General features: G+C 39.1%; 1 protein-coding gene across 36 annotated transcripts in view; it reads right to left on the bottom strand.

Annotated features, from left to right (window-relative positions):
* NRXN3 (neurexin 3) overlaps window positions 1–12,413 on the bottom strand; it is a 985,030-nt gene that overhangs the window by 33,648 nt on the left and 938,969 nt on the right. For 23 of the 36 annotated variants that reach the window (XM_017741721.1, XM_017741717.1, XM_017741731.1 and 20 more), the window contains one exon: window positions 4,652–4,736. In XM_017741721.1, the coding sequence (XP_017597210.1) occupies window positions 4,652–4,736 (85 nt within the window). The remainder of the gene's footprint in view (window positions 1–4,651; window positions 4,737–12,413) is intronic. The other 13 variants (XM_017741724.1, XM_017741722.1, XM_017741723.1 and 10 more) reach the window with 1 other exon arrangement.

Here is a 12,413-nt window from a genome sequence, read left to right as displayed (position 1 = left end):
CACAGAGCATATCTGTAGGATATGTGCTTCCTGTGTGTGGGTACGTGTACAAAACACTATGGAACTTCCAGTGCTGTAGATTTTGGCATATCTGCTGCTGTCTCCAGTCCCTCATCAGAAGGGCTCACCAGTCTGATTAGACAATGACAGCCTTAACATATGAAGCCTTTTGGGAAACACAGAATAAATTTCTCTGGGGAAAAAAAAATTGCATAGGAAATTGATGGGCTGATAGGAAGGGAAAACTGGTAGCTGCACCTGGGAAGAAACACAGGATGTGTCAAGCCAGGGAGTAAGGATTAAGCCCTACAGACCATTGCAAGAGGCTGTATTCTGGGCTTCAGGCCAATTGCTGAGTGTTTGGGTCTCACAGTTTTGAGTAGTCCAAGGAGCAGCTTGGGCTATGATCCCAATCAGCTGCCTGGCCTCCAGCACCCAACCTGCCTGGTGCCAGAGCCCCACTAATGGACACCCTTAACAGGAACGAGGGCAATGGTATGAGGATACAGCAACAGCTGTCAGGAAAGCATAATTATAATTAAATAAGGCTTTGAAGTCTCAGTAAAATCAGATCGTAAGGGTGCTCCTCATTTCACTGAAAAGAGAAAAATGCTTTCTTTCTTCACAGTGCTTCCTAGTCATTCCTTGTCAGAAAAGATATTTTCCTTACAAATCTTACATTCTCTGAGAGCAGCTGAGTGACCAAAACACCACCACAGAGCTGTGCTCAAAAGCACAGACTCAGGACCTTGCCTTGAGTTTTGAGGAACTTCAATACTTGAGCCTTGGATCTCCCTGGAGCAGGCCAGAAGAGAGTCCTGCACTCACACCAGAGAAAAGCATCATGTTTCTGGTGCGGAAAAAAAGAAGTTTTTTGGCCATGTTCTGGGACAAGCAACATTTTCATAGAGATAAAAGAGGATCTTCTCTTGAATGTTAAGTAAATGCCTCTTCAGGGCAGATAAACAGGTTTTTTTGCCCCCTATCATTTAGATTAAGCCTTCTGGGAGATCTAGAGAACTAAGGGTATCTAAGCTTGTCGGCAATAAGATGAATAGTGGGCAGTTTTTATCCCTGAACCTGCAATGGTTTCTTTTGAATTACATAAAATACAAATGGGTTTTGGATCCACAGCTGTCATTGCCATCACTTAGAATAATTCCTTATGTATACATACATGTCTACAGCCAGTGTCTGTAAGCTACCTCAGTCAGGACAGGTCCAGTGACAGCTCCTGTTTTTTAAATGAAGTTTTTTTAACCAAAAGTCCAAAAGAAATCACTTTTGGAAGGGGGGCACGAAGTGTTAGCCAGCCTCCTAGTGTTTCAAGCCAGCCTGGAAAATCCTGAAGAGGCAGTGAGGGAATCACATTCACACTGTGTTTTTTTAAAGTGCTCAGATGCAGATGAGATTCAGGTCTTGGATTCAACTGTGAATCAGAGTTAAGTGGCAATAAGACCTTGCCAAATGGTTCTCACATGATATTTAGCCTCAAAGAGGATATGATTTTCAGCCTCTGAGTACACCAAAAACAAAGGCTTCAGAAGGACTCTGTAGAATACTGCCCCTGATTCAGGACCAAGACCAAAGTAGTATCTCTAGATATTGGGATTTGATTGTGACCCATATGAAATCTGAAAACTTCTGATTTGCAGGGAAATAGTCTCTGCTGCCCTTGTCTTGGCTATTGCACAGCAGGTTCATAGTGATGTGTATCATATCTCAAGCTGCAGCAGTGAGTTCAGTAACCTTTACATTACTAGACCATGGCACTGAGGGTGATAGAAGGCCATATTTGGCAGAAACTCAAGAGCTTTAAAAGCTACACATTATCAGAGCAACAAAAAGAAGACTGTGCTGGGTTAGGTCATTTAATTTTCAGTCTGCTGTAAAAGGGATCAGGCAAGGCAGAAGGCACCGACCTGTCAACTGAAGAGGATGAAGCAATTTCAAATGAGCCCAATTAAAAAAAAAAAGCCAACATTAAGTTATAAAAAAAATTCAAAGCCACACACTAGAAAATGCAAGCTAGATAATCTGGATCTTTTCTCTCCACAATGTACATATTTAAATACCAGATCTTGGCATATGGCCAGAACTCTGACTTGACTGGTGAAGTGTAAAGGCAAACATATCTGCTCAGCCAAGCCAGCATTACTGGATTTTGATAAGCCGGCTCAGATTGCCTTAGTGCTCCAGAGCAGAATGGGCTGAGTGAGTGCTTTGATACTGGCTGGATTGCAGACACTGGGTGCACTGAGAATGCAGACAATAAGATAGAAAAAGAAAATAAGAAGCCCCACAAACATGCTATTTTCCTTCTTATTATGATGGAATGAGTTAAGTTTATGCAAAAAGGACCTGCATATTCCTCCTCCTTCTGGCAATTCTGTACACCAGCACCTCTGAGAGCAGGGAAACTCAAAATCTGGAAGTGCAGATTTCATCAACAAGGACCATCTGGGAGACTTATTTTTACATATAATCAAGCTAACTTTTATTCTCAATGTCATAGTAATTCCCAAGAAAAGAATCAGATTTCAGTGGCTTACGTGGTCCACCTCCCTATGCAAGAGGAGTAGGGTGCAACAAAAGATACTGGGCGAAATTTGCAAGAATGTCTAGTAGTTTAGGAGAGAATCTTCAGCAGATTTTCAGTGAACCATATTATTTTACACAGCAGATATTCAAATGTCTGTAGGCATTTATATCTGCCAACTATAATGCTTAGCAGGATTTTCAAAGGCAAGTCATTTTTACAAATCCAGTTTGTACCTGTTTGTAGCATTAGATTTCTAACTGTGTCAGGAAGGAGATATTTTTAGTCTGGAAATGTTGCTCTACAGCACTATGAAATTTCATGCTAAACATCCTGTTTTACCAAATTTCTACTCAAACTTTGATTTTTCCACTGGCAGCAAAAGCTGAAAATACTGCTGTTACAATCTCTAACTGCTGAAATTATTGTGATTTTTGAAACAAAAATTTACAAGAGGAGGAGTCTGATAAAGACCTCATTTTGTCCTTTAATTGAAATACATGGCAATCAGAATATAAATTTTAAAAAAAGAAGTCTTCACATGTTAGTGAAGCTTTAATGAAGTGACTTCATTCATTTGCATATCAGTTGTGGTACCTTTGTCCTTTTAACGTGGTCCTATTAATCTCATGCCTCGCTTTCATTAAAATCACTGTGCTGGCATTTCATTACTATGTTTATTTACACTCTCAGTACCCACAGTGTTTATACTTCACAATCTAGTAATATTTGGACTGCCTACTGCTTTCCTTTTTTTTTTTTTCTTTTGGGAGTAGAAAAACTCATAGAAATCTGTGAAAAAGAGACGGGAAGTAGGCTGAGCTACCTGTTACCATCAGTCTGTGTCACCGCCATCACAGGAAGTCAAGAGTATGGGTGGAAGTTCCCAGCTACAACAATCTCAGGTTACAGCAGGACCAAGTTCTACTAAAAATGCAGGTACAGCATGACAAATTGAAAAGAAATGTGAAAGAACTAGCCTTGGGTGAATTTTAATGTTATTATTGTATTACTCAAATGGCTTCAGGAAATTAGAAACAGAACATTTATAATACTTTCTTGGTATTTTTTGTAAGGAAAAAAAAAAATCATCCAAATAAAACAAAGCAAAAACAAACAAAACAAAGCCAAACAAAAGAATCCCCTCAAACTATTTATATGTTTCACTTTTAAAGACAAAAATTCTAACCAAATGTCCTCTTTTTCTTTTAAATGTACACAGAAATTCGATGATGTCTGTTCTCTATTATAGAAATGCTTAACTCATGGCAAGCCTCAAAAAAGAAGACTTGAAAAAGCCTGTAAGAAATAAAATAGACTGCAGTTGCCTGCTGGATCTCACATCATATATCTCACCAGAAAGAAAAGCCATCAATTTATCAAAATGTATCTGAAAGGGAGAAATCGAGTCAGTTCCACATGGCCAGTCCTTCTGACTCTTTAATGGATACATTTTGAAGCATCACTGCAGATAACAAGGCAAGAATTACTACTAATTTTGTTATGTTAAAACTACGTTTTGGTGCTCCCCAATTTCTTTGGGCTCACAGGAAACAAAATTAGTATAAACACATTACCATGTTAACTGTACTTAAAATCCCATGGACAAATGTATCCCTTAACATCCATCTTCAGACTAATTAAGATTAAACTTTGCTAATAACAAAGTTTCGCAATTTTTGTTTCGCTTTTGTTTCTCTTCTGTTTTCAAATGTTCACCCTCTCCACTTCATAAATCTTCATTATTTGTCACACTTCATATTGATTTTTTTTCCTACTGTGTCAGTAAAGTAACATCTACAAATATGTGAACTATTAATTAGCTGGGATCACTTTCAGAAAGTTTGCCTTTCCATGCGAACAACTTTATATAAACTAAATAGTGACTACAATTCTGTGTTTTGCTGTTGCCAAGTCCATGGGATCTGATGCTTGGCTGTATAATTTCTTATTTTATATACAGTGTATATATACATGAGTGTATGTATATACACATATACACACACATATATACATATATAATTATATATGTATACATTCACACACATATAAAATATATGTATGCATTGTTTTTTGCAAATGAAATCAGAAAGCAAGCAAAACACGACTGACCTGACTTACCTGTACTGGGCTCACAGTCAATGAAATCTTCATCATCACTGGAACATTCAGCTGATGAAACGATGTCATCTGTTGTCTGGCATGTGAAGCAAAGGAACAAAAGAAAAAAAAATAGATATTTGCACGTCAAGAAGCTATTACAGAGGCAGCTAAATATCCAAGGGAAAAAAAAAAAGTTTCACAATTGTAACTTTTAAAATATTTAAGCTGTACTGAGTGCTCCATATATGCCTGTGTAAATATGTCATCCACTGAGTTGGAGTCTCCTGTTGGAGGAACAGTGCTTATCCCATACTGTTGAATATTTCAGGTGAGCACAGGTGCTGTGCACATGCTGGACTCTTTAAGGCAGCAAGTGGGTCACACTGATGCTGTTGAATGAAGTACAGCGGGCTACAAAGCCTGCTTGGCTGGCAAAGTGCTCTCCAACACCCCCCCCCCCAGCCACTGTAGATGTGTCTGCTGGGAAGAGGCTGGGCTCCTCCCATGAGTACCAGTATCATGTAGGGCCAGCAAGAAGGCACTTCCTCAGAGACTTACCATGTGAGGTGAGGCATGTTCAGACTGAACATGCTTTCTGCAAAGAAAAATATACAAGATAGACCCAGATAATACACATCACTCAGCCAGCACTCTTTGCTGTGCCTGATGCACCACTCTGAGAAAGATGTAATTACTGCTCTGTTAATGCACCTCTTGGGCTGGGAATCTGGTGTTTACCCAGACAGTAACTATCTGTGCAACTCACTGGTTGCATGATGAAGAACTGCTGCAAGTGTCAGATATGTCCAACATGCAACCTCACCTCCTTGCTTAGCAAGTGAACAGGGATGTGGATGCAACTAAGTTGACCAGCTGGAAAGCCTGGTTCTGAAAGGGTTAAACCAAATTGTGACCATTCACAACCATTAGAGGTTTCGTCATATTCCTTTGCATTTCCAGCTGGAGATATTTTCTTCTTCTTTTTTAAAATTTTTTTTAATTAATTTTTAATTTTTTTTTTAAAAACCTTTTCTTTCTGTGTGTGTACTGTTCTAATTAATGAGCAGCATGTACTGCAGCATGTTAGAGAGACGTGTACTGGTGCCTCTTCCCAGCAGCATCTCCTGCCTGTAATTGCTGCAATTAGCTGAATTAGTAATGCAGACCATTAGGGAGAGCCTGTGGCAGCCTCTGGACACAGGTTGTAATGTTCCTGCACACAATACAAAATTACCCCAGCTCAGCAGCATTGGCTCACCCACGGCTTCTGATGAAACTGTGTCCCTTAACAACTTTTCCTTGCAGAGAGCTGCCTATTCTGCTGAGCAGTAGGATCAGTGGGATGACTCCTGAAACAAAACAACTGAAATGCTCCTCACCAGGCAGGCAGCATTGTTGAACTCAGGAAGAGGACAGCTGAACTTCAGTACTCTAGGTGAATATTTCTGGGAACCTTACATCTCAACAAGGCTTTCAAATCCTTATTCCTGAAAAGACTCTCCAGCTTTAAATAAGGTCTCCTTTACATTCTTATGTCTGCTGTGGCTGTCTCCAACATGTTCCCTCTTCCCTTCACATGAGAGTTCTGAGGACTCAGCCTTTTCTTTAGCCTCTTGTGCTCCTAGCACTATGAAATACCTCTGACCCCTGCCAGAAGTTCCTTGCTCTCCCTCTCTCTGTTTGTATTTGAGCTAAGGGGAAAAAAAGAGAACCAAGAAGTCAGTCAGAAAGATCAGGTTGAACCTAACGTTCCTTCAGTCTTGATTTCAGTGGTTTAGATTGAGCCAAGAAAGCAAAACAGGATAGGTCAGTTGCAAGTAAAAATAATAAAAATAGAGTATCTGTAAGAAAACCAGTCATGAAGTATTTTATGTGTTACTCAGTCATACCCAGCATGGTCACTTGGCAATGTTTTGTGGGATGCTATCTTGCAGTAGTTTCATGCTTAAATACTTTCATTAAATACTTTTACAATCTTGCTTCCATGGGGAGTAAAAAAGGAACTGGAGGTAATGTTCCTGCCTTACATGTCAAGGTCATTTTTTTAACATCTCCTTTCAGTCATAGAAAGTGAAAGAATTCTGTTGAAATCCTGGTGACTTCTCTTAAGACAAGCTGGCTTTAAAATTTTGTCTGCTCAGTGAGGGGAAAAGAAAGGAGGAATGCACGAAATAAAAATTTACTTTTTTCAATTCTTCTGGTGTTGTCACATATATTTTAGAAAGTATTACTTATCCCCAGAAACTTTACAACTTATACAGTGATCTCATCCACCAACAGTGAAACACAGCTGTCCCTGGGTAAAAAGATAGCAGTTTTTAATTGCACCAATGTTAAGTAATTTAGCACAATTTAGTAAACAAGGCTATACCGCTAGAAATTTTTAAGCAGGTGAAATGTAGTTAATGAAACTGGAGGTTTATACTGTAGTTGTCTAAGGTTAAAGATAGCACTGTGAATAAAGAAAAAACTACCCATCAGTACTAGAAGACCTTGCTCAGACAGTGCTAAAACCCTGGCAACTGGTTTTGATTTCCAGGTTAAATTTAGATCGTGGATTTTGCTCTTATTTGAAGATCTGACAATTCACACTTCTCATAGAAAAACAGTGATGATTTGCTCCAGTAGGAAATAAACATAAAAATTATAACAAGGTGTTGTTGTCACTTATCAGCTGCTATACCTATTCGATTACCCACTTACTTGCTCAGATCTAAGGGCTTCATGCAACATTAACGTGGAATCAAATCCAATTGAATTGACAATGCGATTCAGTATTTGTAAAGAACAAGGAGTTCCTTTAAAACTATGTTTTCCTCTTGCATATTAGGGGCATCATATGAAACCAGGAAGGTAGCAAGGGCTTTTTTTTTTTTTTTTTTAAATTGGACACCTCCTTGCAACAGGATACTGGTAGGTAATAAAAGTTTAGAGTATTTTGGAACTGATCAGCCAAATTAAAGGTAAAAACATCCTTCCAGAGCTATTGATTACCCTATACCTAGTTTGGGAAGTCCCTGTACCACAACCTGAAAAGTCACGAAACCTAGCCCTTGTTCCTCTTCTTGTTCAATTTCCCATCTAATAAGCAGCTTAAGGCAGTACAAGCAACATATTCATGCTGCACTCTGATATGTGTACTAGATTTCCTGCTATAAAATCCTCTTGCAGCTTGTGTTGGTTCTGAACAGAGAAGGGCACAGTAAGCCAGACTCAGACAAAATGCAAATGTGTAATGTACAATACTCACCAACCCTGTCAACTCCAACCTCTATTTGCACTTTTTCATGACTGGTTCCACACTTGATTTTATCAATTAATCTCCACATTTTCTCCCAATCTCCACTGCATGCTATTTCACCTGATATTCTTTTTTTTTTTTTTTTTCTTCTTTGTTACTGCTTTATCCCATCCTGCTGATTTTGTATGTATAAAAATGAGGGTTAGCAAAAGAAAAAACCTCCAGAAGTGGTGTTAGATTTAAGTCAAGGTCATTAACAAGATCTCTAGAAACCACAGAAAAGATAAGTACACTAATCTGTCTTGCCATTTCCTATCTTGTATTTTTAATCTCAGTACTTTCCATCACAATTCATCACTAACTGATTTTCAAGTCCCACCACATATTGGTTTTCCACACACCTTCCGCTCAGATACCAACATCTGAATCATCCCGAAGGAATAAAGCTATTTTAGTGAGAAAGAAAAACAAATTCCTGACCACAGAAACAGGGTCAAGGAAACATCCAGAAGACTGTTACTTCTTGTAACAGGAATCTGTACCTTTCAAGACCCTCCTGGAGCTGAGAATTTTCACTGGATGTTTATTAAACTTGCTGCTTCCCCAAGACAGGAGAGGCTAGTGAGCAGAGACTCTGGAAATCTCTCCACTAACATAATTTCTCCACATCAGGAACAGCTCACTGTGAGGCAGTAAGCAAAACCATTACCCCATTTCTGGTCCCTTTTCCCCATTTTTGAAATGGTTCTCATTATACTCACCCACTGGCCCCAGGGGATGCAAGCAGATTAATTCTTTAGTGTCTGCCCAGTGATCTAGGGATAGTAAATGCTACACGTTCCTATGTACAGGCAACAGGATAGTAATGAAACTTCTCCATATGCTGTGACGGAACTGATGTTTGCGTTTTCATTGCAAAGAACATGAGAGAGAAGATATTTATCCCTTCCCGATATTAGCTAAATTCTATATTAAAAATAATAACTCACACTATACTATTTTAAAATATGTATTTCATTTTTAAAGAATCCCAGCTTTGAAATTACTTGGCCTGTATTAAAGGCCATAAAACTAAAGATAGGTATTATAATAACTTTCAATAAAAATTCTCTCTGGCAGGAACCCTTTTTATTCCTTCCCCTGAAAGATTTTTTATGGCATTTATATTATTATTTTTTCTCTCCCTCTCTCTAGTGTTTAATGAAATTGCTTTGGAATAAAACCAGGGTAGGAGAAAGTGCTAAACTCTGAGTCCACCCCAGAGGATTTATGGGCATATTTACCTTCAAATTCTTTCAATTTTACTGAATTGGTTCCCCATTCCTTTCCATGAATTATTAGTTCTGTAATCACCTCCTCCTAATTATTCACTCTAAGGGCCTCTTCAATCTTGACACGGTGATGGTTCTACGATCTTTGTTCATTACACTGTATGTACTGGCGTGGGATATATAGTACAAAGAAATTTGGCATGGTGAGGCAAGACCTGCTCAAGATGACTCCATTCCTGTCCAGTCTTTAAATTGCCCAAAGCCCTAATTTATGTATCAGATCCATAACCCTTGCTCCTTTGTTCTACACAAAATGGCAGGTGCTGAATCTTCCTTCTCCCAATTGCAAGGTTTTTTCTGACACCTTGCTGTTTGGGTACCGTACTATTTGAGAAAGATTAAGCATGCTGGATAAAATAAGATCTGTCACAGAACAGCTTTATGAAATTATAAAAAACACACCCAGGAATGATGGAGTTCTCCTTCTAGAGGGAGAGAAAAGACAAGGAGCCATAAATTCAAACCCCAGGCAAATTCCTGCAGAATTACACACTTGGCAGTTGCTTCACTCGGTAAAGTAGGATTTTAATTTTCCTATTTGCCTTTTTCCTGAAATTCTTCTGCACACTGTACACGTTACTTCCAATTCAACACCATTATTTGAAAAGCAACACTTAATGCTTTGTTGTGAGAGAAGTGTAAATCTATTTGTCACCAAGGAACCACAATTTACAGTACTTCTTGAAATACGACCATCACAAAATGCTAGGCACAAATATCTTCCCAAGAACGAAGAAATACAGTTGTATTAACCTGGGCACTGCATTTTCCTTCCACACCTAAAATGTACAGAGCTGAAAGTCAACAAACTTTTCCTAAATACAACCACTTGATTCCCTCCATTGCTTCCACACTGCTATATTTTCTATATATCTCAAATTTATTATGGAATATGGACTATGTATTTTCTTCTGTGCATAACAGCATAGAGTATAAATGCTGTTCAGTCTTCTAGAAACCAAGATGTTTCTTGGCAAAGAATAGGCTCAAGGCATTTGCTGTCTTGCCAAAAGAAGATAGCAGATGAAGTGTCTGTCTCATTAGGTGTCATTTCTAGCTTGAATACCTCCACCTTTTGTACTTTGGTAACTGGGCTTTCTAAAGAACTTTTCGTATTCTGTTCACACTATTCAATTAAATGAGAATCCTTCATCTGTCCTTTCTACATGTTACATTTGTTTCTCGCTTTTTAATTAATCTTTATTTGCAAAATACCCTGGAGGTCATTATGGCATAGCAGACCTGAGAGACTCAGTCTGGACAAACTCAAACTACTATGTACAGATAGAAATAATCTGCATACAAATGGGAAAATATTAGAAATGTTGCAAAAATCATAATGAAGTATTACAAAAGAAGCTGCAATTTGGGACTGTATAAACTTTTAAGGAGAGTCTTGGATCTCCTAGCTCTTGCTGAAGGGTATTAATCCTCTCCATCTCATTAGCACCGGACAGAATAACAGACAGAGCCACAAATATGTTGCAAGCCCTTTACACCCCAACATACTAAAGCTGAGGTTGTGTCTGCCTCTGCAGAGGCAATGCATCAAAGAACACAAAACTAATAATTTTTCTTCATGTAGCTCATTTGAGGTAAATACAAAAACAAGAGGACCAAATCCTCTGTTTGTTTAAATTGGCATTGATTTCAACGAGACTGCATCAACTTGCAGCAAGAGAGAGTAGCTCATTACATTTAGTTTTGGACAAGTCAATGCCAAAAGATTAAGAGTAATTTTAGTCAATTCAGAGAAGAGTCACTGAAAAGAGGAAAGAACTTGAGAGATGCATGAATAAAACAGGCTTCATAAAACTAAACATCAGAACTTGGCTCAACAAGGACTTAAGGTATGATAAATTTCTACAGGGTCACAAAGGACATCAGGAAGAAAGAGGAACTATTTTGAGTGCTTCAAAAAGAGATGAAATTAAGAAAAAAAAAAGTGTTATTTTCACCAAGAAAAATATCAGTAGTGATCTTTATCAACTATGGAGAAGTCTCCTCAAGGAAATATCAGAAACTATTAGGACTGAGTTCAAGCAGCTGCCTAAGCCATCCAGGTATGAATAGCATTAGTGTATATGCCCTAGTGGGGAAGAGCTTGCTCCATCTATCCTCAGTTCAATCTAATTCACTCTAAATCAAGTCCATATTTGCACCCTCTCCATCACTATGTAATATAAACACATTACACATTTCTCTCTGTCATTGCAAAGCAGGCAGCAAAGCTATCCAGCACAGCCTTTCAGAGCTGTGCTCAGAACCAGAATCACAGAATATTCTGAGTTGGAAGGGACCCACAAGGATCATCAAAGTCCAACTCCTGGCCCTGCACAGGATCACACCATGTGCCTGAGAGCATTGTCCAAATGCTTCTTGAACTCTTGCTTGGTCAGGCTTGGTGCTGTGACCACTTCCCTGGGGAGCCTGTTCCAGTGCCCAACCACCCTCTGGGTAAAGAACCTCTTTCTGATATCCAACCTAAACCCCCACTGACACAACTTCAAGCCATTCCCTTGGGTCCTGTCACTGGGGCTGGTGTGTCACCTACCAAGAGGCTGGTAGGTAACCAGCAGGCATGTACCCTTCAACAGTAGCCCAGGAAAGTGCATCTCCTGGCTGCATGCTCCTGGCTGGATATAAAAGCTGATGTGTTGTCAAATTATAGCATTAAGTAGGGATTATGAGAGAGCTACCCCTTAACAAAATCAGCCATTTGTCCACTGCTATGGCAGACAACAGATTAGGGACCAAGCAGTTAAGTAAGAGAAAGCAAAAGATAATCTTTGCAATTGTATGTCAATCCAGATTCATGGGCAGTCATGATTAAAAAGAGCTTTGAAAGCCTGAATTATTCCTTTGAAAGCCAAAAGCCCGTCTCACTAATATCGATAGTTCGTTAAGACTGTAAAGTCTGACTCTTCTGGACCAGGTTTGATGCCAAATTTCAGAGACTTTTTTCTGTGCCTGAGCTGTGGAAAGTCAACAGGGAAAAATCATGTTTCTGCCTTTTGTCTGCTGGCAGTGGGAAGGGTGATGATGTTGTGAGGCAGTGTGAGAAGAGAGAGAAAGAGAAAGGAGAGCAAAGAGGGGAGAAACGAAAGTGGGGAGGATTAATTCATCTGTTGTTCAAGGCACCCTGACAGGGGAAAGAGAAGTATTGAACCACAGAAGCTTAACCCATCTTCAATGTACC

The sequence above is a fragment of the Corvus brachyrhynchos genome, unplaced genomic scaffold (genome assembly GCF_000691975.1).
Source record: "Corvus brachyrhynchos isolate BGI_N302 unplaced genomic scaffold, ASM69197v1 scaffold115, whole genome shotgun sequence".
In the NCBI taxonomy this organism is placed as follows: domain Eukaryota; kingdom Metazoa; phylum Chordata; class Aves; order Passeriformes; family Corvidae; genus Corvus; species Corvus brachyrhynchos.
Note: the sequence above shows the minus strand (reverse complement) of the source record. Positions and strands in the feature narration are given on the sequence as shown.